At 36.2% G+C, this 25878-nt stretch overlaps 1 protein-coding gene across 8 annotated transcripts in view; it reads right to left on the reverse strand.

Annotated features, from left to right (window-relative positions):
* KDM6A (lysine demethylase 6A) overlaps positions 1-25878 on the reverse strand; it is a 185792-nt gene that overhangs the window by 87421 nt on the left and 72493 nt on the right. For all 8 annotated transcript variants that reach the window (XM_055563118.1, XM_055563117.1, XM_055563124.1 and 5 more), the window contains 2 exons: positions 13804-13862; positions 4879-4999 (listed from right to left, as the gene is read on the reverse strand). In XM_055563118.1, the coding sequence (XP_055419093.1) occupies positions 4879-4999; positions 13804-13862 (180 nt within the window). The remainder of the gene's footprint in view (positions 1-4878; positions 5000-13803; positions 13863-25878) is intronic.

Below are 25878 nucleotides of genomic sequence, written 5' to 3' on the forward strand. Positions count from 1 at the left end.
TCCAACTCTCACATCCATACATGACCACAGGAAAAACCATAGCCTTGACTAGACGAACCTTTGTTGGCAAAGTAATGTCTCTGCTTTTGAATATGTTATCTAGGTTGGTCATAACTTTCCTTCCAAGGAGTAAGCATCTTTTAATTTCATGGCTGCAGTCACCATCTGCAGTGATTTTGCAGCCCAGAAAAATAAAGTCTGACACTGTTTCCCCATCTATTTCCCATGAAGTGATGGGACTGGATGCCATGATCTTCATTTTCTGAATGTTGAGCTTTAAGCCAACTTTTTCACTCTCGACCTTCACCTTCATCAAGAGGCTTTTTAGTTCCTCTTCACTTTCTGCCATAAGGGTGGTGTCATCTGCATATCTGAGGTTTTTGATATTTCTCCCGGCAACCTTGATTCCAGTTTGTGTTTCTTCCAGTCCAGCGTTTCTCATGATGTACTCTGCATATAAGTTAAATAAACAGGGTGACAATATACAGCCTTGACGTACTCCTTTTCCTATTTGGAACCAGTCTGTTGTTCCATGTCCAGTTCTAACTGTTGCTTCCTGACCTGCATACAAATTTCTCAAGAGGCAGATCAGGTGGTCTGGTATTCACATCTCTTTCAGAATTTCCCATAGTTTATTGTGATTCACACAGTCAAAGGCGTTGGCATAGTCAATAAAGCAGAAATAGATGTTTTTCTGGAACTCTCTTGCTTTTTCCATGATCCAGTGGATGTTGGCAATTTGATCTCTGGTTCCTCTGCCTTTTCTAAAACCAGCCTGAACATCAGGAAGTTCACGGTTCACATATTGCTGAAGCACACATTGTACAAATTAAACTTACTCAAAGTTGTATGTCAATTCTATCTCAATAAAAAAAGTTTAAAAATTTTAAAAGCCTAAAATTTTCAAAGCACCAATTAGAAGAGTTAAGTTATTGAGCAACTGAAGGAAGCAGGCCAGGAGTGGGCCAGAGAAATAACAGCAACTTTTATTATCTTTAGACAACTGAATGAATAAAAATATACAGTTAAAGCTTCAACAAAAAATACTACAGATATATCTTAGAAACTTAAGGCCTGATTAAAATTAATTTAATAGCTGGTATTGAAATTCTGAGCAAATATTTTTATAATACATAGTTCATAGTATCTCAATTAAATGAAGGAAATGATTTATATGAGTAGAATAGTAAAAGACAGGAGGTATTTCACAGATTCCAAAAGTGGTTTCTAAAAGGAAATACACATCATCATACCTTTACTCATTCTTTCTGCCTTAATTTCTTGGAATAAGGAAAAAAAACAATAAAATTCCTGAGTCTGAAGTATGATATCAAATCAGATACCTGGAAATGAAGCAGTTTCTGGAGAAGAGTGTTTTTTTAAAAAAACGTAAAATGCTATTTCACTCAGAAGTTTCACGTGAGGTATGATAATAGAGGGAGACAGCAGAATGAACTGGCGAAGAGGGGGCATCTAGAGAAAACTGCACTGTCAGTTTCTGTAGAAGATGACAAATACAATCAGCCTCATCTTTTCTCCCCAATGTTTCCAGCCAATCTCATGAGAGGCATTTTGTCATTTTATTGCCTCTTTCATTTTATTAAGCTATCCATTCAAGAAACACGAAGCACCTGGTGTAATGCCAAGCTAACACACAAGTCTCATTTGAGTTCAACCCATTTCCTTTGAATCTCCTCTTCCAATTCTCATCTTCTTAATCCCTTCATATTATTCCCTTCAATCTGCACTTATCATCTTCAAATATCAAATTATAAGGGGACTTACACTGGTATTCCAGACAACTATCCACAAGTTCCCATAAAAAAAAAAGCCACCTTCTTTATCTACCTTTAAAAAAAAATTGAATGCTGCCATTATTTCAGGGGAACTTAAATATCTAAATATCAGGGAGAATTTTTATATGATCTTCGTTAAATTAAAATAGATGCATTAACTGACCAAAGAATATGGGTGATATTACATCCTATTTTGCATTTATTAGCTCCATATGAAGGAAATAATTTTAATACTCTGCCAAGGTGTAAAAATTAGAAGCATCATATAAAACTACTTGTCTAAACTGGCATGCTTTTCTGAAGCAGCAATAGCACACTGCCTCAAATACATAACAAATGTAAGCAATTATTATTAATATCATTAAAAAGTAATGAAATAAAATTCTGAATTAATTATATGGAAGTAAATAGGCAACTACTCCCACCTGAGGGTGTATTATATGAAGCAGAAAAGCCATACAGTATCACGTAGAAATGTCACCCTGAAATGGACTCTGGTTCAGATAATACTAAACTAGTTAATAAACTAAGAATAGGTACCTCCATCACTCAACTAAACATGTGAAATCTTTACTGACCAATTTAATGGAAAAATAACACCACTAGTTGAAAAGTAAGTTGGGTATTAACTTCATATTTCTGAGGGTGGGCAGTATGTCAAAAATACAAGTATTAAAATTTAGGACAAGAAAATGGATTTCATACAAACAATATCTAATACTGGCCCCAAATCAGAGTTTTAGATATGGTAAAACTGAGAACTAAAAAAGAAGGGCTGAAAAAACTTATTTAACAGAGACTTTGATATATATATTGTTTAATCTTTGTAACAATCTTGTGGAGTAGGTAGTTATTCCAGTTCTACAGACCGAAAGGGGCTTCCCTGGTACCTCAGTCGGTAAAGAATCTGCCTGCAATGCAGGAGACCCGGGTTTGATTCCTGGGTCGGGAAGATCCCCTGGAGAACGAAATGGCAACCCACTCCAGTATTCTTGCCTGGAGAATCCCATGGACAGGAGAACCTGGCAGGCTATAGTCTGTGGGGTTGCAAGAGTTGGACACAAGTGAGCAACTAAGCACACACACACACAGACAGAAAGAGGATCAGAAAAGTTAGGCATATTGCCCAAGTCACACAATTAGTTTAGTGGCAGGGTCAAATTTTAAAACTAAATTTGCTTGCTCTGAGAGCTATTTACATGGTACCAAAACAGAATGAATCTGTTTCAGAAGTACATTTTGGGAGAAAAGTTATTACCAGAGATAGAAATAAAACAGGAGGCCCTGGAATGCATTTCATGTGTGGGTGAAAAGCAGGAATCTATTATGAAAATAAACTGCATTTTATTTAAATATTTTACCATCTAAAACATACTGTATATGTTGTATCTCTATCCCTGAGAGGGAAAGAAAATGAGGCAGAAAAGACTGGATCTGTAATGGACAGATTGTACGCACTACCCCCATATCAAAACACTCTTTTTACCCACCCCTCACTCTTCTATTTGATAGGAAAAGCATGCTTAGGAAATTGAGCTCTGCTCAAAAACAGGACATAACTGATCCAAAGAATAGAACAGAATAACCAAATCTTTGATGAGGAATCACTGAAAATGGCCATGTGGTCTAATTCTGGCCAATGAGATGCAAAGTGTTCTTGAAATGATCAACAAGAAGTAAGGATCTTTGTCCTCTACAACACAATAAATCAGGTATTTACTGAGTACTTACTATATGCCGGCACTACACTAAGCACCTATACCGTTACCATATAATGCTTTTCTTTATGAAATATGAAAAAGAAATCATTTCACTTTGATCACACCTGGAAACCAACCTGGAGCCAACATAAAATCTGGTTTGCTAGTATACACTGCGACTGTCCAACAGGAGGTCAAAATATGCAAGGTGGAATATCTGAACTTGTTTTCCATTTCAAGTCCACTCACATGCCAAAATACAGTTTGAGACAGGCTGCTTTAAGCTTGAGGAAAACTGATCAACTTCTCCACATTACTTACATTTGCCCTAGGGCCTATTCCTCAAACTGTACTCACCTTTGACAAATGTGTGATCTGAATACTTTCACAATCTACTTACTTTAGTGTTTTGGGGTATATACCTCTCTTTCATACCAACAGCACTCTTCTGTATAAACTCATGGAAGACAGAAACAGTATTTGTGAAAGTGTCTACTTTACAATTCTAGAGCAATTAGGCATTCCTAAGTACTTTTTTAAAATTTCAGTAGTTCCTTATTAGTGAATTCAAATTACAACCTACTGTAAAGCATTATCTTTTTTTATCTCCCTCCTGACCCTTCAGAATGAAGATAGCATACAATGGAGATATTTAGAACATGGCAACCATCACAGCCATAAACTCACAAAAAATTTTTTCCTAGAACTTCTAATCCTTTCAAAAATCAATCTTTTGTCAAGCAGGGAAGTACTATTTTCATGAAAAGCCCCGTAATACCTAAAGTTATGCCATAAATAGCACAGGAAACTCAAATGAAAAACTTGAGAAATGTAATGTTGTGCTATTTTGATAAGCAATGATGTGCTATTTTGCCCAACAATGTTTATACTCACAAACTAGCAGTTGAAATGACTACCAAAGAACACACTTTTTTAAAAATAATTTAAGATATGGGACATGCTCTGTTGGCCTAGCGACACCTAGTGAGACCCATACAAGTAAATGGTCAAAAGATGGGGTCACAGATACAGAATCACTGAGCAGCTGGTTCTGACCCATCACTAACAGTGGAGTGATTCAGGTGTTCAAATCGACGTTGAAACCTTCACCCTTTCCTGATGACGGACCACAATTCAAACTTTAAAAAGAAAAGTTTACTGATACAATTACTTGCTTATGTCTTAGCGTAAGGTACTCCAAAACCCAAACATATGCATCTTCCAGTTCAGAGCTGATAAAAGTTCTTTCATCTAAATTTTCAAATTTTCTTTTGAAGTACCAATACAAATTCCAACATTTCTCAATGTTCTAATATTTGACAACCCCCCTCAAAAGCACAAAAAATGAAACACTGTATCTTTGATAAAACCCAACAACCTACCTTTAAACTAGACTCATAGTCTGTGTTCACTTTGAACATAAGCCCAAGCCGTAAATGAATTTCCTTGGCTCGACAAAAGCTGGGATCAACATAAAGCACCTCCTGAAATGCTTTAATTGCCCTGAAAGAACATAGACAAAAGATATCTTTACTTTTTAACAATTACATGAATTTTTTCATGGTAACACTGTAAATATCTGTTTTATGCAATTCTGTTTTAAAGGAAATGCCAGTTTTATAAAACTGATGTCAATGGATAGCTTAAAAAAAAAAAGACTGAGAAGGGGTTCTTGGGTTTTTTATGTAAGTGTATAATATAAAAAGAGAAAAGGAAGATGAGTTGAATTAATTCTTAATTATTCAAATAATATTTTATGGCTTAATAAAATTCTCAATGTTAATAACTGATTTCACTGTTTCTGGAATTTCCTAAGGGAGAGAGAATAGAGCAGGTGGATAGTTTTGTTTTTAAGGGAGATTAATCCTGTTTCTAGTCTACTCCATAAAATGAAGTCTTCTTTTTTAAAACTTTTTATTTCTTTCATATTTAGGTTTGCAATCCATCTGTACTTTATTTTTTATATAACGTTTTCATCTTTTTCTATACAAATATTCGAGAGCCCCTACATCATACATAGAAAAGACCATCCTTACCACAGCTCTACAGAGCCACATTGTTCTAAATCAAATGTCCACATCAAACATCTTGATCTGTTTCTGGGCTCTCTATTCTGTCACTTGATGTATTTTTACCCCAAATTCACATTTTATCACAAAAAGTCTTAATGACCAGTAGAACTTAATACAAGGATGAAGAAGGAACACTTTTCACTGAATACATTTTTATATCATTTAATTTGATCACATGAATGTTACTATGTACTTAAAAATAAAATTAAAATTTTGACAAAGAAAAATGTCTAATTTGAATTTTAGTATCAGATATATAGTATCAGATATACAGTATTTTAGGCATCATTTTATATCTCTCTACATGATTTAAGCCTTATTTCAAGTACAGGCTAATAAATGCTTTGCAAAGCTTTTAATCAACTATTCATTGCTTTTATTTAATCTTAAAGGAGGCTACCTGGAATCTTAGATAATTCCAAAATAAAAGTCAAACTTTTACATAAAACTTCAAAATATACTACCATAAAATAGAGCAAAACAATATGCCCTATGTCTTTAAGCAACTTTATTTTGACTTGTATACTATCTATTCCACCTCCAGAAAAACTGTGTATTTATTACAATATTAAGGGTCCTGAACAGTAATATTTATTGTGAGGAGTGGAGGCAATAGGTCTGGTATCAGATACCTTTATATCTGGCTAAATAATTTCTTCCTGAAAAGGAGTTCAGCGTCTCTGTGTTACAGGCATTTCAAATGGGTTGGGTTATTTATGTATTTTGCTATTTAGTGTGTATAGACAGAAGAGGGGAGTCAAAGACATGGTATGAAAGAATTCATGTAAAAATTCAAAGAAAATTACCTTTCTTATTCAAAGGTGGCTTCCTACTCCTCTCAATCAGACTTCAAGATACTCATCTGCATACTGCTAAGAAGGTCTCTGTACTTTTCTCAAACCTTTCTCATAAGAAGAGGTGCAGCTTCAGCCTCTGTATTCTCTTGGTCATGTCTAGGGGCACCTTTTTCTAATAGAATAGATTGTGTGCTCAAGCAAGTGCATGTGTGTGTATGTGTGTGCCTGTGAGAGGGTGTGTGTATGTTGGGGGAACACAACTCACATGTTGGGGGAGAGGCATAAAAAGGTTAGGAGAATAACTGTGGCAGTAAATGATACCAATTAAAAGGTAAGATGTGACTGGGAACAGGAATTCAGGGGCTTTTGGAAGCTTCTAGGGCAACAGTAGAAGCTTCTGGGTCAGGAAGATCCGCTGGAGAAGGGATAGACTACCCACTCCAGTATTCTTGGGCTTCCCTTGTGGCTCAGCTGGTAAAGAATTCACCTGCAATGCAGGAGAGACCTGGGTTTGATCCTGGGTTGGGAAGATCCGCTGGAGAAGGGAAAGGCTACCCACTCCAGTATTCTGGCCTGGAGAATTCCATGGAGGTCACAAAGAGTCAGACACTACTGAGTGACTTTCACTTTCACTTCAGGGCGATAGTAATTTTTTATTTCTCAACCCAAGTGACAGTTCTGTTTATTTTTATAAATGACATGTAAAGATGTATAGTTAAATGTGTGCAATTTTAAGCATATTTTATAATAATAATAATAAATACTTCATAAAGTCCTAATAAAAATCCAGACAGGAAAGAATGGATATATGTATGTACGTACACACACACACACACACACACACACACACACTGTACAGCTGAAACTGACACAACCTTATAAACTATATAGTCCAGTAAAAATTCAAAAAAACAAAACCAAAAACACCCCACCCCACCTCCCAAAAAACCGAGGCAGGCCTGAGACATATACATGAAAGGAGGAGGATGGAAGTGGAAGGCAGCAAAGAACAGAAAGATCAAAGGAGAAAAAGAAGATAGGAAGAAAAACAGTCCAAGAAAGGATGTATGTGAAAGGGAAGAATGAAAACACAAAGCATCAATAGCAACCCTTCAGGAAAAATATTTCCTACTCCATCTCAGTTTCTATTTCCACCCTTTGCCCAACCTTTGGTAAATGTGTTTTATTTTATACATGCCTTTAGTTATTAGTTTGAAATGTTACACAACTACAAAGAAAACATAAGTTCTCTATATAGGTTAACATACTGGGAATTTTTTTTTTTTTTTAATTAACCTATCAGCAAAAACACATGTTCCAATACACTAGTTGGGGCTACACCTTACTGCTCTTTAAGGACTATTACAAGTGCCTATGACAAGGTTGAACAATATACATCTATTCGTCAAGTTCTCCAGGTTGTTTCCAAGTTTCCCTCGACTTCAATACTTCCAGACTCAGTCTTCAATATCTCATTAGTAGATAACTGAAACAGGCTCCTTAAAGACTCCCCTTGCTCTGCTCTGGCTTGCCTATGCTTCCTCAAATATGTGGCTCCTATGATGGCCTACTAATAACCATGACACTCAAGTCAAATGCTCCATGTCACATTTAAGGTCTGTGAACACCCCATTCCCAGTCATGCCCTAACACTGCTCCTCTTCAACTGTGAGCTGGCCCATCTCAGGAACTCCTTCATGTAAATATTGGCCCTCTTGCTTTCACTGCTTCTCCTGAGCATAGTCTCCTGACCTGAACTATTTTCATTCTTCTGCTTCACTCTAAATGCAATATTACCTTTAAGACTCACCACCCAAACTCAATACCATTTTTTTTTTGCTTAGTATTAACCAGCAGTTAGGGCCACTCTATAATCAAATCATTTTATTCTCTACTTACCAGTGTACTAGTTCCAGTTTTTCCAAGTGGTCTATTCCTTGAGGTCTACATTCCTCTTTTATTTTCAAATACTCTAGACATTACAGGAAAATGTCTAGTATCTGTTTACTGGTGTCATCACTTTCATAGCTAGCAAACTGGATTTCTTGTTGAGGGGGTGGGAAGGGACGCTCCATAGTCTCTTTACTGATCAGAGTTCCCCTGAGCTAACAAAATAGATCTAAGTTCATTTTCATTTCCTTTTCTGAACTTTTCCCATCTTCCTCTCCTATATGTTGCTTCCACCCCTTGGGGGTGAGAGAAGAAACAGAAAAAAGAATGTGTTTGTGTGTTAGAATGGGGAGAGCGCTGTGTGGAGAAAACAGGTACAACTCAGACTAATTTTGGTCATCATTTTAATACACTCATATCTCACCAAACCACATGCAACCAGAGCATGGTCTCTACAGTGCAAGTTAGACTACACCACCAACACACACAAATTCTGCTGACATCAGTATTCTGATCAACAATTTCAGAACATGAGAAATGGCTACTTAAAACCATAAAATACTGTTAATGATATAATGCTTAGAAAGGCTTACAATTTTCAAATATTAAAGCATAATCTCTACCAAAATAAAAGTGCATATTGCTATGCATAACTATCCATGCATTTTTTCCTTAAAATCTAAAAATGGTTTTTTAATCACCATAATTATACCTATAGATTTTCAGTTTAAAATTTTACATTTAATGTTAGACACTGCTAACAATTTTTAAAAGAAAATTATAAAAAACTAAAACCTTAATAGTACTACCTACAAAAAACACACACATTGACTATATTTTAAAGCAATGTTCATTTTTAATAAGGTTTCTAGAAAGTCATTTTTTAAAAAGCCTCCTTTAGAATTTTACCAAACTATAGAAAAATGATGATATTAAGTAAACATCCTGGCACAGTTTGAGTACATTTAAAGAGACAAAATAAAACTTTAAGTTCTCTGGAGCTAATAAAGGTGAGTCCAGAGATTTCCCTCAGGCATATCTGACAGGATAAGGGAAGTAATTTCACAAGTTTAGCTCTAAATCAGTAATAACACATACACAAAACAAATAAATACTTCCATACACACACACTTAGGAAATTTAGACGTTCCATCTAAATGAGACAATTAGTAAGATTTAATGAAGAACTCAGAGACAGGTAAGACATTTAAAGGTAGAGATGGAAAGAGAAGGAGACCAAACAAAGTAAATGGCATAAAACAAGTTACATGGGTGAAAAATGCTCAAGACATTTTCAGTGAAATGTTAATACAGTAGTGACTCACACAAAGAATCTATTTAGGGGAACAATAAGGTTGGAAAGATCATTTGAGGTTGAAACAGAGAGAATCTTAAATGTGAGGCTAAGTTAGAAGTATCATACACTGGTTTATTCACATTGACATTTGCTAATGTCTCTTGGGTCTTTTGCCCTCTTCAGCCAACTTCATTTCATCACTGCAGACAGTGGGATTTTTTTCTCCTCTCCATTGTGAAGTTTATATTTTTATTCATAATTTCCCTGAGGCTTAATCAGTCCAAACCCTTCCAAATTCTCTCTGGCAATCTATGTGTCACTGGTAAGCATAATTTTACCAAAACTACCTATATATCTGCTAGTTTTTTCCAAAACAGAAGCAAACAGAATAAATTCAACATATGTTAACATCAACTGCTTTATTTTAATAGAAATATACTTAAACTCTGGTCTAAGATAATTAGTTTGCATAATGATAGCTCAGAAAACATATATTAAATATTAAGTTTTCGCCTGACTCCATGTTAAACAAGCCTCAAGGTCAATGGTGGTTATCTCGAATACATTAGGTTTATGTTTATGTTTGCACTCAAAGCAGTGACTTTACAAGGCAAGCAAAGATTACTATACCCTTAAGAACACTTGGTAACTGGTACAAATAATTGGTACACTTGTAACTGGAAATGAATCCTGGAGAAAATTCACTTGTAACGGGTTAACATCTGTCTTTTTGAACTCACCTCCATCTCATTACCCTACTCTTTGCTGATGTCAACATAATAATCACTACATTTCCTTACCAGGCCTTATCAATCAGATTTGGGAAGGTAATTTCCAAAATCCTCTGCCTCTGGCAAAGAATTATGTAGCTGTTAGATTTGCTACCATAAGATCATTGTGATATTGATCAGTGGGGATACAAAAGGTTACAAGCTAAAGAAAGAGGAATGGTAGGATTTTCAAGGGGGTATATTCAGAAATATGGCTATAAGTTATAATAATTTACTACTGTACATGGTTCAATTTTTTTCGCTCAAAGATATAAGTTTCTTATTATAAAGGCAAGGAAAAGCTCAGTTCAAGATACCCTTAGCCATTTGCCACCCTCATGAAGTGAAGGCATGGGCATAAACATGGAAAGGAATGGCTTTATAGATGCTGGTTCTAGCTCTCTGCTGCATGTATTTTACTTTGGGCTTCTATGTCTTCCTTTCTTCTGGATATATAATTTTTAAGTCTGGTCACAAGTTACTGTGTATGATAATAGTAAAATTAAATCATTATGATAAATCTACTAAGAATTTAACAGCTGCTCTGTTTCTGACACTGGGTTCCTCAAACTCAAAGTAGAAAAACTGACCAAGTTACTTAATTGACTCAAGAGGCTAACATCAATTCAAAAATAAAAGGTGGGGGAGGGGGGGGAATGCAATATAATAGGGCAAGAAACAAGACAGATTAACAAGATAAAACCCATAGTTGATAAAATTGCTCTTAATAATTTATTAGGTCACTATCACCAACTCCAACACACATGTTGGTTGCATGCTTTCTTCTCAAATACTTAATCTTAATTAAATACCAACAGACACCATTTCCAAATATTAAATTCTATTTAAATTATACATGTTCCAGAGCTAGACCATTCTGAGCTAACAATACAAAAAAAGGCATGCCATACCTTTCTCTGCAAATATTTTTTCAACAAATCCCAAAGCACTTAAGTGTGTGTGGGGGGGCTGCTCCCAGAAATTAATAGCTACCTATAAATACAACAAACAAAAAAATCCCCACACAAATTTAGTCTTAACCTAGGAAGTTCCTATTCATTAAGGCTATACTCTAAAACTCTCACCAAGCACCTACTCCAAGCTTTCTAATTTTGTGGCTGTTCAAGTAATAATGAAGTAAGTGAAAGCAAAATTGGGGGCAGTTTGTGAAAGAACATTTGATCAGGAAAACAGAAAATATGAATCCATGAAGGATTAAGAGAGAGTATGAATGACTTCCTTGGTGGTCTCGTGGTTAAGAATTCACCACATCCCCTGGAGCAGCTAAGCCCTCACACCACAACTACTGAGCGCATGTGCCACAAGTAGAGAGCCTGTGTGCTACAACTAGGACTCAAGCAGACAAAATGAATAAATATTTTACAAAAGAGAGAGAAGGTGTGAGATGTATCACTTTAGGGAGCAGCTAGAGCTGAAACTTAAGACATGAGAAAATGGTAACCAGGACAGGATCAACAAAACAGAAGGCACTTAGTAATTCAGAGATTGTATCATTCTTATATAGTTTCATTAAGGCAACTGAAGGACACAGAAATCATATGTAGATAAAGAATCAAAAGATACAGTTTTCCACACTACAAGCCCCCTAACTTGACATGGTCACACACTTTTTAATGCAATCCAATTTTGAACTGATGATGGTTTCACCTCACTATTGATTTTATGCTTTTATCTGTGATCTACAGAGAGTTCACAAGTTATCATAGGTAGGTAAAAACTAACTCGTGTGAGGTATACCTGTCCATTTCTAAAAGTGTAGTATTCCTTGTCTTGAGTTTCACCTAAATTATTTCTGGCTGGCCATAAAGATTGTACAAATGCGCCCAGAAGAACAATAATAAATACTGATTAAAAATAATGGCCTATCAATCTTCAAACTTGCGGACAGACTACAATAGACAAAATAATTAGAGTGGGAAATCTGAGCATAAGCTTGCTTCCGCAACCAATTACATAATACTGAGTTACACACACACATACACATCTCTTGTTTTCTTCATCTATAAAATTAAGGGAGAAAACTAATTAATCTCTAAGGCCATTTCTGGTTCTAAAAGTTTTCTATAAATAGGATCTTTAAGAACCTAAGAGATTTTAAAACACTCCTAATCTACTCTTGATGATACATGATATACTGCATACAGAGTTAGGAGGCTTAAATTTTACATTGTTCTACAACAATGTATAATTTAAAAGAAAAATATTACAAAACTTCTTTATAAAGACCAATTATAGCTTTGTAAAGTTTACCATGAAAATGAATGATTTGCATAATACTCTACCCACACAGATGTTCTCTAACAATGCAGTGTTTCCATTGATGATCAAAAACCAACAGGACCAAAACCAAAGAGGAAAGAAAAGGCATCTGGGAAAAGTCATTCATATCTGAAGTTTCCTCTTTAGAGCAATCATATCACATCATTGCCAATGCACATTTAAAAGCTCTGTAATAAATATCCACAGTGCCCATCAGGTATATGACAGGGTTATAACCTTTGGTAAAAACGTTCCTCTGGACTCTCTAAGCACTCACTCAAGCTTAAAATTATGGAGACTAGAAAGGACTCTGACAAAGTTGAATACATTTCCAAAAAAAAAAAAAAATCTACATAGGGCTTTACAGTTTACAAAACGTACATTATCTCATTTGATCATCAAAAGTCTATTAGAGTAGAAAAGACAATTAACTGCAATGTACCTAAAACACACACACACGAGCAAACAGATCAAACTAAAAGTGCTGAGAACGGAATACCAATCTGTCAATTATGCTCTTTCCACCAGAGAATGCTACTGTCTTGTCTGGTAAACAGAAAAACAACAAGGGGGCAAAGGCCATAGTAACAGGATCCGATATACTTTACTGTTTATAAAATCTTACATATTTCTATCATATTTAATGTCTGACTCTGAAGGTGGTACCATTATTACTACTTTACAAAAGAGAGATTTGAGAGTTTAAAAATCTAGTCCCTAGCTATGAGAAATTGGAAAGTACTAGTGTGTGTGTGCATGTGCATGTGTGTTTTGGTGAAGGAGGAAGGGAAGGAGCAGTCAACATGTCTAAAAGTCTGAAAAGCAAATACTGGTCATCATACATCACTTAGCCACAAACCTTGAGAACAGAGAGCACAATCATTCCCCCATTCAAATAACCTGGGGACCACCAGGTATAATAAGTAACAGAAATTCCAAAAGCTTTCTAATCTAAGGCTTCTTTATATCAGATTCTTTTAGAAACATATACATTTTAAATTATCTAAGGTGGGTCAATATCTCTAAAGGAACAAAGTAATAATTCCAAGAGATTATTGAAAAGTGTAGGCTTATTGATATTAAACTATTTTGTATTTATTACACATACACACACAAACAGAAAAATGCACACAAACAGAAAAATGCAAACAAAAGCTATATACTAGAAACAACTGGAGTTACTAGTTTTACATCAACTTACCACTGAAATGCATTGTAATGGAAGTAGACCAAACCAAGACCATATAAAAAGGCAGCATTCTGAAAAGAAAGGGAAAAAAAGAGACTTTTAAGAAAAGCATTTATGTCTAATACATGTTATTATTATAAAATATAGTATCCACAATGTTTTAAGTTATTAACACTCTATCCTGCAGTACAATATATTTACAATATATCTTTAGAACACCAAAATAGCTTAAGAGTCAACAGATGGCACAGAATCCAATCAACTTGGACAGATCCTGTGGTTTCTTTTCAATCAAACTTGTCCTGAAGTAAAAAATCTGTCAGCAACATATAGATGGCCAATGGACATATGAAAAGATGCTCAACATCCGTCTATGGCGTCATACAGAGTAGGCCATGAAATCAAAACTACAATTAGGTATCACCTCACACCAGTCAGAATGCTGCTGCTGCTAAGTTGCTTCAGTCGTGGCCGACTCTGTGCGACCCCATAGACGGCAGACCACCAGGCTCCCCTGTCCCTGGGACTCTCCAAGCAAGCATACTGGAGTGGGTTGCCATGTCCTTCTCCAATGCATGAAAGTGAAAAGTCAAAGTGAAGTTGCTCAGTCGTGTCCAACTCTTCGAGACTCCATGGACTGCAGCCCACCAGGCTCCTCCGCCCATGGGATTTTCTAGGCAAGAGTACTGGAGTGGGCCAGTCAGAATGGCCATCATTAAAAGTCTATAAATAACAAATGCTGGAGAGGGGGTGGAGAGATGGGAACCATCCTCCACTTCTGGTGGGAATGCAAGTTGTTGCACCCACAATGAAAAACAGTATGGACACCCTCAGGAAACTAAAAGTAGAATTACCATATGATCCTGCAATCCCACTCCTGAGCATATGTATCTGGACAAAACTGTAATTCAACAAGATACGTGCACTTCTATGTTCACAGGAGCACTACTCACAATAGCCAAGAGAGGGAAACAACCTAAATGCTCGTGGACAGATGAGTGGATAAAGAAGATGCAGTACTTATACACAATGGATTACTACTTAACCATAAAAATAATTTCATTTGTAGCAATATGAATCCAACTAGAGACTATCATACTAAGTGAAGTCAAGTCAGAAAGACAAAGACTATTAAATCACTTATAATGTGGAACCTAAAACATGACACAAATGAACCTATGATATAGAAACAGACTCAAAGAAACAGAGAACAGACTTGTGATCGTCAACAGCAGGGGTAGATGGACTGGACGTGTGGGGTTAGTAGATGCAAACGATTACATCCAGAATGGATGGACAATAAGATCCTACTGTATAGCACAGGAACTACATTCAACCATATTCGAAGTCCTGGGATAAACCATAATAGGAGATATTAAAAAGAATGTGTGTATATATATATGTACAACTGAGTCACTTTGCTATACAGGAAAAATTAACATTGTAATTCAACTATACTTCAATTAAAAAAAAAATCTGTCGGCAGAATTCCATAGGTAAAACTAAAAGAAAAACCTATTTTTCAGGAATAAGAAAATGCTTGAACTATGCTATCTTATTCTCTCTTGCTTGTATCTCTGTACTCTTTCTCTGGTTCTTTCTGATTGGATTTAGTTTTATGTTCAGTGTTGCCAGGAAGGTAGTTAGAATTCAAAGTAAATGCACAATATAAACCTATAACCTATAATTTTAGTATTAACAAAAAACCCACCTGCTAAAATGACACCTAGTCACTTACATTTGGGGCTATAAACATCAGTGATTCCTTCTGCACGCACTACAAAACAGAGATGCTTATCCAGACTCAATATAACCTCCGGCCCCCATACAGGAAACTAGCTAGCTACTCTCTTTTTTATAAAAAGGGCAAACAGCTGAGTACCGACTATATGTTATCCAAATTCTATATTCCAAAACTTAAAAATTCCAAACTCTTACTAAAATATATCTTACTGCATTATTTTAGGTTATATTTCCTCAGAAGTACACCCTGAGACAAAAGGTTTTAGTATAAGTATTTTATTTGGGAAGTTACCCTAGAAAACACCAGTAATGGATTTGGAGAAGTAAGGCAGGGAAGGAAGCTAATAAAGGGTGTAGTATGGATGACTATGGGCTTCGCAGGTAGCTCCAGTGGTCAAGAATCCGCCTGCCAATGCAGGAGACATGGGTTTCATCCCTGGGTCAGGAAGGTCCCCTGGAGAAGAAAATGGCAACCCACTCTAGTACTCTTGCCTAGAGAATCCCACAGGCAGAGGAGCCTGGCATGCTACATGATATCACAAAAGAGATGGACACCACTTGGTGACTAAACAACAACCACAACATGAGTGGCTATGCAGCTGTGGCCAACAGGGACTCAATCCTACTGGGAATTTCTAGGAGACAGTAAAGAACATTCTCAGAGCCATTTTGTGCTAGGTGTGAGCCAACTATAGTCCTTATCCCACAACTGCTGTCATTCAATGACTGCAGAAAAGAACCCGAGATATTTAAAGTCCAAAGAATAATAAACACCTGGGCGACTTATTGGTATGCAGTTATTCTTTTTAATACTAAAATTTGTTCTAGGGTCATATATTTCCTTTGCATTCTATGTACCCTTCTGGAAGCAATGAAAAAGTTTTCTTAAGTATATCTTAAAATGCAATAAATATGCAAATTTAATTTCATTAGATCCTCACTACCAATTCTCTGAATGAGAAAACTACATGCTACAGGGGTATTCACAAAGATCTCAGAAAACATCGGATTCAAAAGTTCATATTCAAATTTTTAAAATTTAGTTGAAAATGGCTTCAATCAGGATCACTCCTTTACCACCCCACCCTGTCGCTGAAATAAAGTGAACTTTTACTAAGTGTCAAGGACAATACTCAAGGGTTGAACAAGCTGAACTGATTAAAATGTACTCTCTCCCACACTCGACTTACTGTGTATGTAGAGGGGGGAGGTATGATATTCAGAATACAAGAGTAGTTAATTCAAAATGTTCTTCCCAAGAAAGTCTACATTTGAATCACAACTGTCTCCCTAGGTGGGGGAGGTGGAGGGGACGAGACCATGGTTGAATAACAATAGATAGCATCTTTCACCAAATCAGGTAACTGCCCAGAGAAGGTAGTGTGGTATGTGGTGGAAATATGAGTTTATTGAGGAATCTTTCTGCTTTCAGTACATATCCTACATTCTCTCAACTTTCTCTGTTCATAGTTCATCCTTCGCCCTCTAGGAAAGCTTATTGTCACCACCCGTGCTACTGTATAAATTCTATCAGTCCATCTAGACCTATTATGCCATTTTCCCTATGGAGCTTTGTTGCTTCTCCCACCTTAAGCCAGAGGTAATCTTTACAACCTCTAAATTTTGCCTTAGTACAATGTCCCTAGCATGCGACATGGTACAACAGTAAGAACTTAATTTTATGCAAAATGCTAACATCCTTTCTTTAAAAGGTTCTAATATGCTGGGTAGTGCATTAAAAAGTAGAGACATCACTTTGCCGACTAAGGTGAGTATCGTCAAAGCCATGGTTTTTCCAGTAGTCATGTATGGATGTGAGAGTTGGACCACCAAGAAGTCTGGGTGCCAAAAAACTGATGCTTTCGAATTCTGGTGTTTGAGAGTCCCTTGGATTACAAGTAGATCAAACCAGTCAATATTAAAGGAAATCAACCCTGAATATTCATTGGAGGGACTGAAGCTGAAGCTCTAACACTTTGGCCACCTGATTTGAAGAGCTGACTCACTGGAAAAGACCCTGATGTTGGGAAAGACCGAAGGCAAAAGGAGAAGTGGGCAGCAGAGGATGAGATGGTTAGATACCATCACCGACATGAATTTGAACAAACTCCGGGAAGACAGTTGAGGACAAGGAAGCCTGGAGAGCTACAGTCCGTGGGGTCTCAAAGAGTTAGCGACTGAACAACAGCTCTTTGAAATTAAAGAAGCAAGAGAAATTAAGCAAACTGCTCCAAGAGACAGTGGCAGACACAGGAACTGAATCTAGGTCTGCCTGCAGAGCTGACTCTTTCAACTACTGTATTTTTGTTATTTGTGTATTGACTAACCTCCATCCCATCAGACAAAAATGTAATCATCTCTGTATACCCAGTTATCACCTAGCATGCATGGTGCTCTCCACCTAGCAGATGCCCAAAGGTTTAGCAAACTTCATCACCCAGTTCGGTATCAAGTTCAGTTCCCTGGGTGACATGGAATTAGTATGAGGGATAGTCCCTATTAATCAGGAGCTTATAAATCTCAGCAATAAGGCAAGTCTCATTTTTCCATAATAGAAGACAATGTAATTTGAACATTTATTGAGCACCTATTATGAGTCATAACAGAGTTCCTGGCACTGGGAAGACAGAAGTGAACAAAACAGACAAAAACTCCTACCATCAATGAATTTATAATCTAAAGACAAATGACTATGAAGTTACATGAATAATGTATTCCAAGCTGTAACCATTTAAGAGTTAATTAAGGATTATATAATAAAGACTAGGAAAAGAGGTAGAACTTCGGTACTGTATCTTCAGGATGATTAGAAAAGGAGAAGGAAAAACAAGCCACCTCAGCCAGTGGTTCTAATTCACACATTTTTGGAAATAGTGACCTGGGGCTGTGAATGGCTACATGCCCTGATAAAAATGTATTCCCTCCCAATGTATACTCATCAAAAATGCCAACAGCAGCCCCACTGAGAAACATGGGTCTAGGCAGAAGGATGACCTGAGCAAAGGCACTGATGGGAAAATGAATTTAAATGTGATGAAGTCATTCTTCAATCTACTGTGAGAAGTTAGGGGAGTAGCTTTCTGAGAAATGCATTATTTATAAAACAAACTCCTGCTTCAGTCCAAATCCTTAGAGGTTATTAGAACATCTCTATCAGGTATCAGCAAACTATGGCACATGGGCCAATCCAGCCAGCCATAGATTTTTGTAAATAAAGTAGTACTGAAACACAGCTACACCCACTCATTTATTTACTTGCTGTCTTATAGCTGCTTCCAGATCCAACAGTAGAGCCGAACAGTTACAACACAGAGACTATCTGGCTTATGAAATCTAAAACAGTTACTCTGCTGCCCTTTACAAAAGAAGTTTACTAACTTCTGACCTAGACTGTATTACAGTACTCATCACAATCCCAAATTAAGAAATTATAACAGTAAGATTACAATTCATTTATATTGAAGGCTTTTATACTATGTCTAAAGTTATTCTCAACAATGTGTGGTTCATTAAGTCAGCAGTTGGCAACCTCATTTAAGTTTCTCTTACTGCCAAATTTTCTTAAATCTGTCTATGAAATCCCACAGAAGCCACTGTCATCAATCCCCTTTTTCCTGGCTACTTCCACTGAGAAAAAGTTGGTGGCATAAGAGCTCTTGCCAGTGAGATTTCTACCATGGGGTTTCTGAGAAAGCTTTTGCTTTCTTTGCATAAAGAACAGAAAGTTTTTGCTTTCTTCCCTTTCCACCTCCTGTTAATATGTCATGGTCACCAGAGTGAGGAAGGTATTAACAGTCAATCAAACTGGGTACTCTCCACCTGTTGAATGTACTACAAATACCTGAAACTCTATGAATCTTACACTGTATGGGAGACGCTGAAGCTACAATGATAGCAATCTCACCAGTTAACCAAGCCAAAAAGTAATCCTACTTTTCCTCTTACCTCCTCCCTACCAATAAGCCAAATTCATCCTTTTCACAAAGTTCATTTTGCAGTCTCAAAGCTTTTCAATCTATCCCCTTCTCCATTTTTACTGCGTTTCTCTAGGTAATTTAGGACTTTGCCTTTGTCTACTTGGCCTGTTTCAACAGTTTCCTAACTCAGCTCCCAAACCTTAGCCTCCCCTTCCATACCCCTGCCCCCTATCCTTTTCAACATACTTTCCACACCACTGCCAGAGAGCTTGCAAAAACTCAAACATTTTTAACTCTTATTTTAAACTCCTTTGAAGATTCCCTACAACCTAGTCTGACTATAAAGGTCTTCATTTTATGACTCTTGCTCAACTTTCCCAATCTCAGAGCCACCACTTCAACTAGGACAAATGACATGCAGACCTATGAATAAAATATGCTTACACATTTCCATGATTTTAAACACTTTTGCTTCCTTTGCTGAAAAAGCCAATGCCATCATTCCTTCAACTATTTCTCAATTTGGCAAATTCCTATCCATCACACTCATCACTCATCTCTTCTTTCCACAAGTATCATTATTATTTGACACATTCGCAAGTGCAAACAGAGTTAACCTTTTTGAAACAAGTTTCCAAATGAATACTCATGTCTATTACAGATAGGCCCTTTATCTCTTCCATTAGAAATGAGCTTGTAAAAAGGTAAAGACAGAACTCAAGACATCTTTTGATCCCTATGGTAAAGTAACAAGCATATAGAAGTTATTGGGGAAAGGTATACTGCTGAATAAATCAGTATCTTACAGCCTTAAATAACTTGTTACACATTTTCATCAAAGAATTTAATTGCTCAATCAATTTATGCAGAATTGTTTCCTTAATACAGTCCAAACTACCTTTTGGACACCACAGTTCCTAGTTACAATAATATATAGCAAAAGAGGTTGTTAAAGCTCATTACATCAATCAGGTTCAAAGTTATAGCAATAGAGCAGAAGTTCTGCTTCCCTGAAACTAATACAACATTGTAAATCAACTATACTCAAAAAAAAAAAAAACCTCTACTTCCAAAATCTAGGCATAGTATTGTATAGTGATCATGAAATCAGGCTAGAGCAGCCATCACTCTAGCCATTTGTCACATCACTTTAGCCACTTGGCTTGTCACCACTGACTCACAAAACAAGTTAACTGAGTCATAATTTCATTGGGTTATTTTGAGGAATTAAGATCATACATGTAAAATACTTAAAATAACAACCTGACACTTGGGATATTTGTGAGAAGTAAAGGAGGCAATGTATCTATCACCACCAACAAAACATATCTAGTACATGGTAATTGCTCAATGGATAGAATATGATACATAAAATTCTAAGTCTCACATGCTGTAAAAAAAAAAATTACACGTTAAAGATAAGAAGATTCAAAAGCAAAAGAGAGTTGTGGACAAGACTACCCAAATCCCATTCAACATAAGCAGAGGATTTCAGAAGTAGTAACCAGAACCTGGAGACAGCCTGAATCACTCAAGCAAGAAGCTCAGCATAGTGATAGGCTGTCATGGTCAATATTCAAAATGAACAATGAAGTTGCAATGCTGGCAATCATTTAATTCGAGCAGAGCTGGCAGGTGCTGAAATGATGAAAATAGCTATGGATGTGCCTTTTTGAGGAAGAGCCCTGGATAAAGATACTTGTGTTTAATTTTCTTAAAATCTAGACTACAGAACTCCTGCTACCAGTGCAGCAGTCAAGCTGAGAGTTCTTCCCTTTCCTACTTAAGTTCATACTTACACTCCCCATTATCCAGGGAAAAATTTTAAGTGAAACAACAAGGCTTTCACAGCATATAGACATAATTCCCTTATTTACCAATAATATGAATTAATTTCTATTATTAATATAGTCTATTTTGCAACAACATTGTTTGCAGTCCTATTATCACAATCAGACAAAATAAGACATTTCTCAGCCTCTCTTGCAGCTGAAAGTTTTCAAATTACTACGTTCTCGTAAGTGAGATGTCTATGAAGGGATATGTAAAATCTCACGATTCCCTTCAAAGAAAGGGCTGTTGCACTCTGCTTTCTCTTCCTCTGACCAGGTCCTTGGAATGTAGAACCAGCTCCTAGGCATTAGATAAAGACAACTCAAGAAAGAAAAAATATAGACCAATTTCAATGATGAACAAAGATGCAAAGATGTTACATATTAGCAATCCCAATCCAGATATAACTAACAACAATAAAAACTTACTGCTAATTTGAATTTACTTCAGAAATGCAAGACTGATTTAAGGAGAAAAAACATAAATTTATCTCAAAGGATACCAGAAAAGTATTTTCATACAAAAGAAAAATGCTGACTTTAAACCAAAAATTTTTGAAGTTAGTTGTCATTAGAGTAAGGATGTTCATTTCCATTCTTAGATTGTTATTTACTAAAAGAAAAAAACTTAAAGTAATCATACTTCGAACATTTAAAGTAATGTAAATTACACCTCAAAAGAGCTGGAAAGAAAAATCAGCTATTTTTGTGGAGTTAATTAGTTTATATGGAAAAACAAGCAACAAAGAAAGGACAGTCAGGGAAACCCTAAAAACAACAATGGGGAAAGGATGTTGTAGCAGTACCATATACATACTGTATATGTAGTATATAAACATGAGCTTCCCTGGTGGCTCAGACGGTAAAGAATCCGCCTGCAATGTGGGAGTGAAAGTGAAAGTCGCTCAGTCATGTCCCACTCTTTGCGACCCCATGGACTGTTATAGTCCATGGAATTCTCCAGGCCAGAATACTCGAGTGGGTAGCCTTTCCCTTCTCCAGGGGATCTTCCCAACCCAGGGATTGAACCCAGGTCTCCCACATTGCAGGCGGTTTCTTTACCAGCTGAGCCACAAGGGAAACAATGTGGGAGACCTGGATTCAATTCCTGGGTTGGGAAGATCCCATGGAGGAGGACATGGCAACTCACTCCAGTATTCTTGCCTGGAGAATCCCCACAGACAGGGGAGCCTGGTGGGCTACAGTCCATTGGGTTGCAAAAAGTAGGACACAACTGAGCAACTAAGCACAGTATAAACATATTGCAAACCTTTATAAGTAAAATAGTATATAGTATTAATTCATGCACAGACTAATGAAATAGACCAGAGAAACTATAAATAGACAAATCTGCATATGAAAATTTACCATACAACTAAGGCAACATCTCAAATTAGTAGGGAAAAGATGAATTTTTTTAAACAATATATTGTATTGAGATAATTAACCACAGGAAAAGAATAAACTTAGATGTTCCTCACACTACAAATTAGGGATAAATCCCAAATGGATCAAGACTTAAATTAAAAACCTAAAACCATTCAAGTACTAAAAGAAAATGTAGGTGATCTGTCTAACATCTGGAAGTAAGGAAAAAACGATCTTATGATTCAAGATGCGGATGCAATTTAGGAAATACTGAAAAATTCGACTAGATAGAAATAACTTCTGCATGGGCAAAAACAAAAACAAAAGCAAATTAAAACAAGTGGCAAACTGCAACTTTTATCACAGATAAAGGATAAATATGCATCATACATAAAATACAGCTATATAAAACAGAGAAAGAAAACAATAGTCCAACTGAAAAACTGGGAAGAGAGATGAACAAATATTTTAAAGAAAATTGGAATAGTCTTTAAACTTCAATTAAAAATTCAGTTAAGAAAATGCAAGTTAAAACAACTAGAGACATGATTTCTCATTCATCATATTTCACAGAAGTCTGACATAGATTTTCTTAGTTAAGACCAAGGAAAAACAAGAGATCTAGATGAGATGAGTGGTTCACACAGTGTGTACCACTCACGAAGTTCACAGCAATCCCACTTATACCAAAGAACCACTAACAAAAATACAAAAAGAAACTTGTACTATTTATTGCAGTACTACCTGTACCAAAGAAACTGACTGAATAAATAATGGAAGAAATCACCATGACATGAGATTAGGCAAAGTTTTCTTAGCTATAAAACCAAAAGCACAAGCAATGAAAGAAACAGTTGAAAAACTGGATGTCATCACAATTTAAAATTTTTGCACTTCAAACTATACTGTTGAGACAGCGAAAAAATAAGCCACAGATTTTGAGAAAATATTTGCAAATTATATCCAATAAAGGCTTATATCCAGAATGTACAAAGAACTCTTACAACACACTAATTTAAAAAAATGTAAAAATCAGCAAAGGATTTAAATAGGCATTTCATCAAACAATATATACAAACAGCTAATGTGGTCGTTAAACAATGCTCAACATCAGTCATTAGGAAAATGCAAATAGAAACCACAATAAGATACTATCCCCTATCCACTACGAGGGCTACACTCAAAAGCTGGACAATTTCTGGTGCTGATGAGGATATGGAGATACCAAAACCCTCAAACACTGTCGGTGAGAATGTTAAATGTTACAGCTACTCTAGAAAACAATTCTGGCAGTTTCTCAAAATGTTAAACATAGATTTACTTTATAACCTGGCAATTCTACTCCTGATTATTTACCAAAGAAAACTGAAACTGTATATCCACACAAAAATTCGTATACAGATATTCACAGGGGCAGTATTCACAATAGTCAAAAAATGGAGACAACTAAAATGCTCATCAACTGATGAATAAAAAATATGTGGTACAGTTACACAATGGAGTATTAATAGATAATAAAAAGGAATGAAGTATTAATACATGCTACACAAGGATCAATCTTAAAAATATATGCTTAGTAAAAGAAGTCAGTTACAAAAGACTGCATATTATGATTCCATTCATATGAAAATACCCAGAAAATACAAATACATACAGAGAGAAAGTAGATTAGTGCTTGCCAGGGATTGGGCATGAGGTTTCGTTATGGTGAGATGGACAAGTCCTAAAATAACTTTGGTTATGGCTGTACAACTCTGGAAATTTACTAAAAGTCACTAAATTGCAAAATTAGAGCAGGTGAATTTTGCAGTATTTAATTATACTTTAATAAGCTTTAAAAAGACTAGAAAAGATATCTTCAATACATTTTTTTAAATTATCAAAATACACTGTTAAAACCTCTACATGTCAAAAACAAAGATAAATTAGGCAACATAAAAAAAATAAAATCCACCTTAAAAATCTGAAATGGTAATTCAGATGAAGAAACCCCAATGATCAGTAAGCTTATACTTAAAAGTAAATATGATATGAAAGATTAATCTGTCCAGGCACTGCTTAAACTAAGAAAATAGATTATTTCATTGCTGTGCACAGTTCTTCATTTAAGTATCAGGGGTCGGGGATGGGGGACACATGTACACCCGTGGCTGATTCATGTTAACGTATGGCAAAACCCACCACAATAGTGTAAAGTAATTAGCCTCCAATTAAAATAAATAAATTAAGTTTTTTTAAAACGGTTAGCTTCAGTTGTTCTCAGAGCTCCAATTTCAGACAGACCATAGCAATAAAGATTTTCATTTTGCCTTCCCTTTTCAACCTAATACACCCATCTTCAAACTTCTTTTCTACCCAAGTACCAACTTAAGGAAACCGAAGAATCATTTGTTGCCATTTGGTTTTGCTGGCTTTAACTTCCACACTTTGGATCATCTTTGGCCAATAAATTAATTCAGAATAAACTAATTATTTTAACACAAGGTAATCAAAATCACTGCAGATGGTGACTGCAGCCATGAAATTAAAAGACACTTGCTCCTTGGAAGAAAAGCTATGACTAACCTAGACAGCATATTAAAAAGCAGAGACACTATTTGCTGACAAAGGTCTGTCTAGTCAAAGCTATGGTTTTTACAGTAGTCATGTATGGATGTGAGAGTTGCACTATAAAGAAAGCTGAGCACCAAAGAATGGATGCCTTTGAACTGTGGTGTTGGAGAAGACTCTTGAGAGTCCCTTGGACTGCAAGGAGATCAAACCAGTCCATCCTAAAGGAAATGAGTCCTGAATATTCATTGGAAGGACTCATGCTGAAGCTGAAGCTCCAATACTTTGGCCACCTGATGAGAAGAACTGACTCCTTGGAAAAGACCCTGATGCTGGGAAAGACTGTAAGAGGGAGGAGAAGGGGACGACAGAGGATGTGATGGTTGGATGGCATCACCAACTCAATGGACATGAGTTTGAGCAAGCTCCAGGAGTTGGTGAAGGACAGGGAAGCCTGGCGTGCTGCAGTCCATGGGGTTGCAGAGTTGGACACAACTGAGCAACTGAACTGAATCATATAAGACAGAGCAAACCAAGAACACTCATTTTTCTTCTTCCAATCCCTTTTCCCTAGAATAGTTTCAATTAACAAAACAAAAAAGCAAGAGCACAATATGTTTTGAGTATAACCAGCAGTGATCTGCCAGAGAAGAGAAGGGGAGGGAAGAGAAGGGTAG

The sequence above is a fragment of the Bubalus kerabau genome, chromosome X (assembly GCF_029407905.1).
Source record: "Bubalus kerabau isolate K-KA32 ecotype Philippines breed swamp buffalo chromosome X, PCC_UOA_SB_1v2, whole genome shotgun sequence".
Lineage (NCBI taxonomy): Eukaryota > Metazoa > Chordata > Mammalia > Artiodactyla > Bovidae > Bubalus > Bubalus kerabau.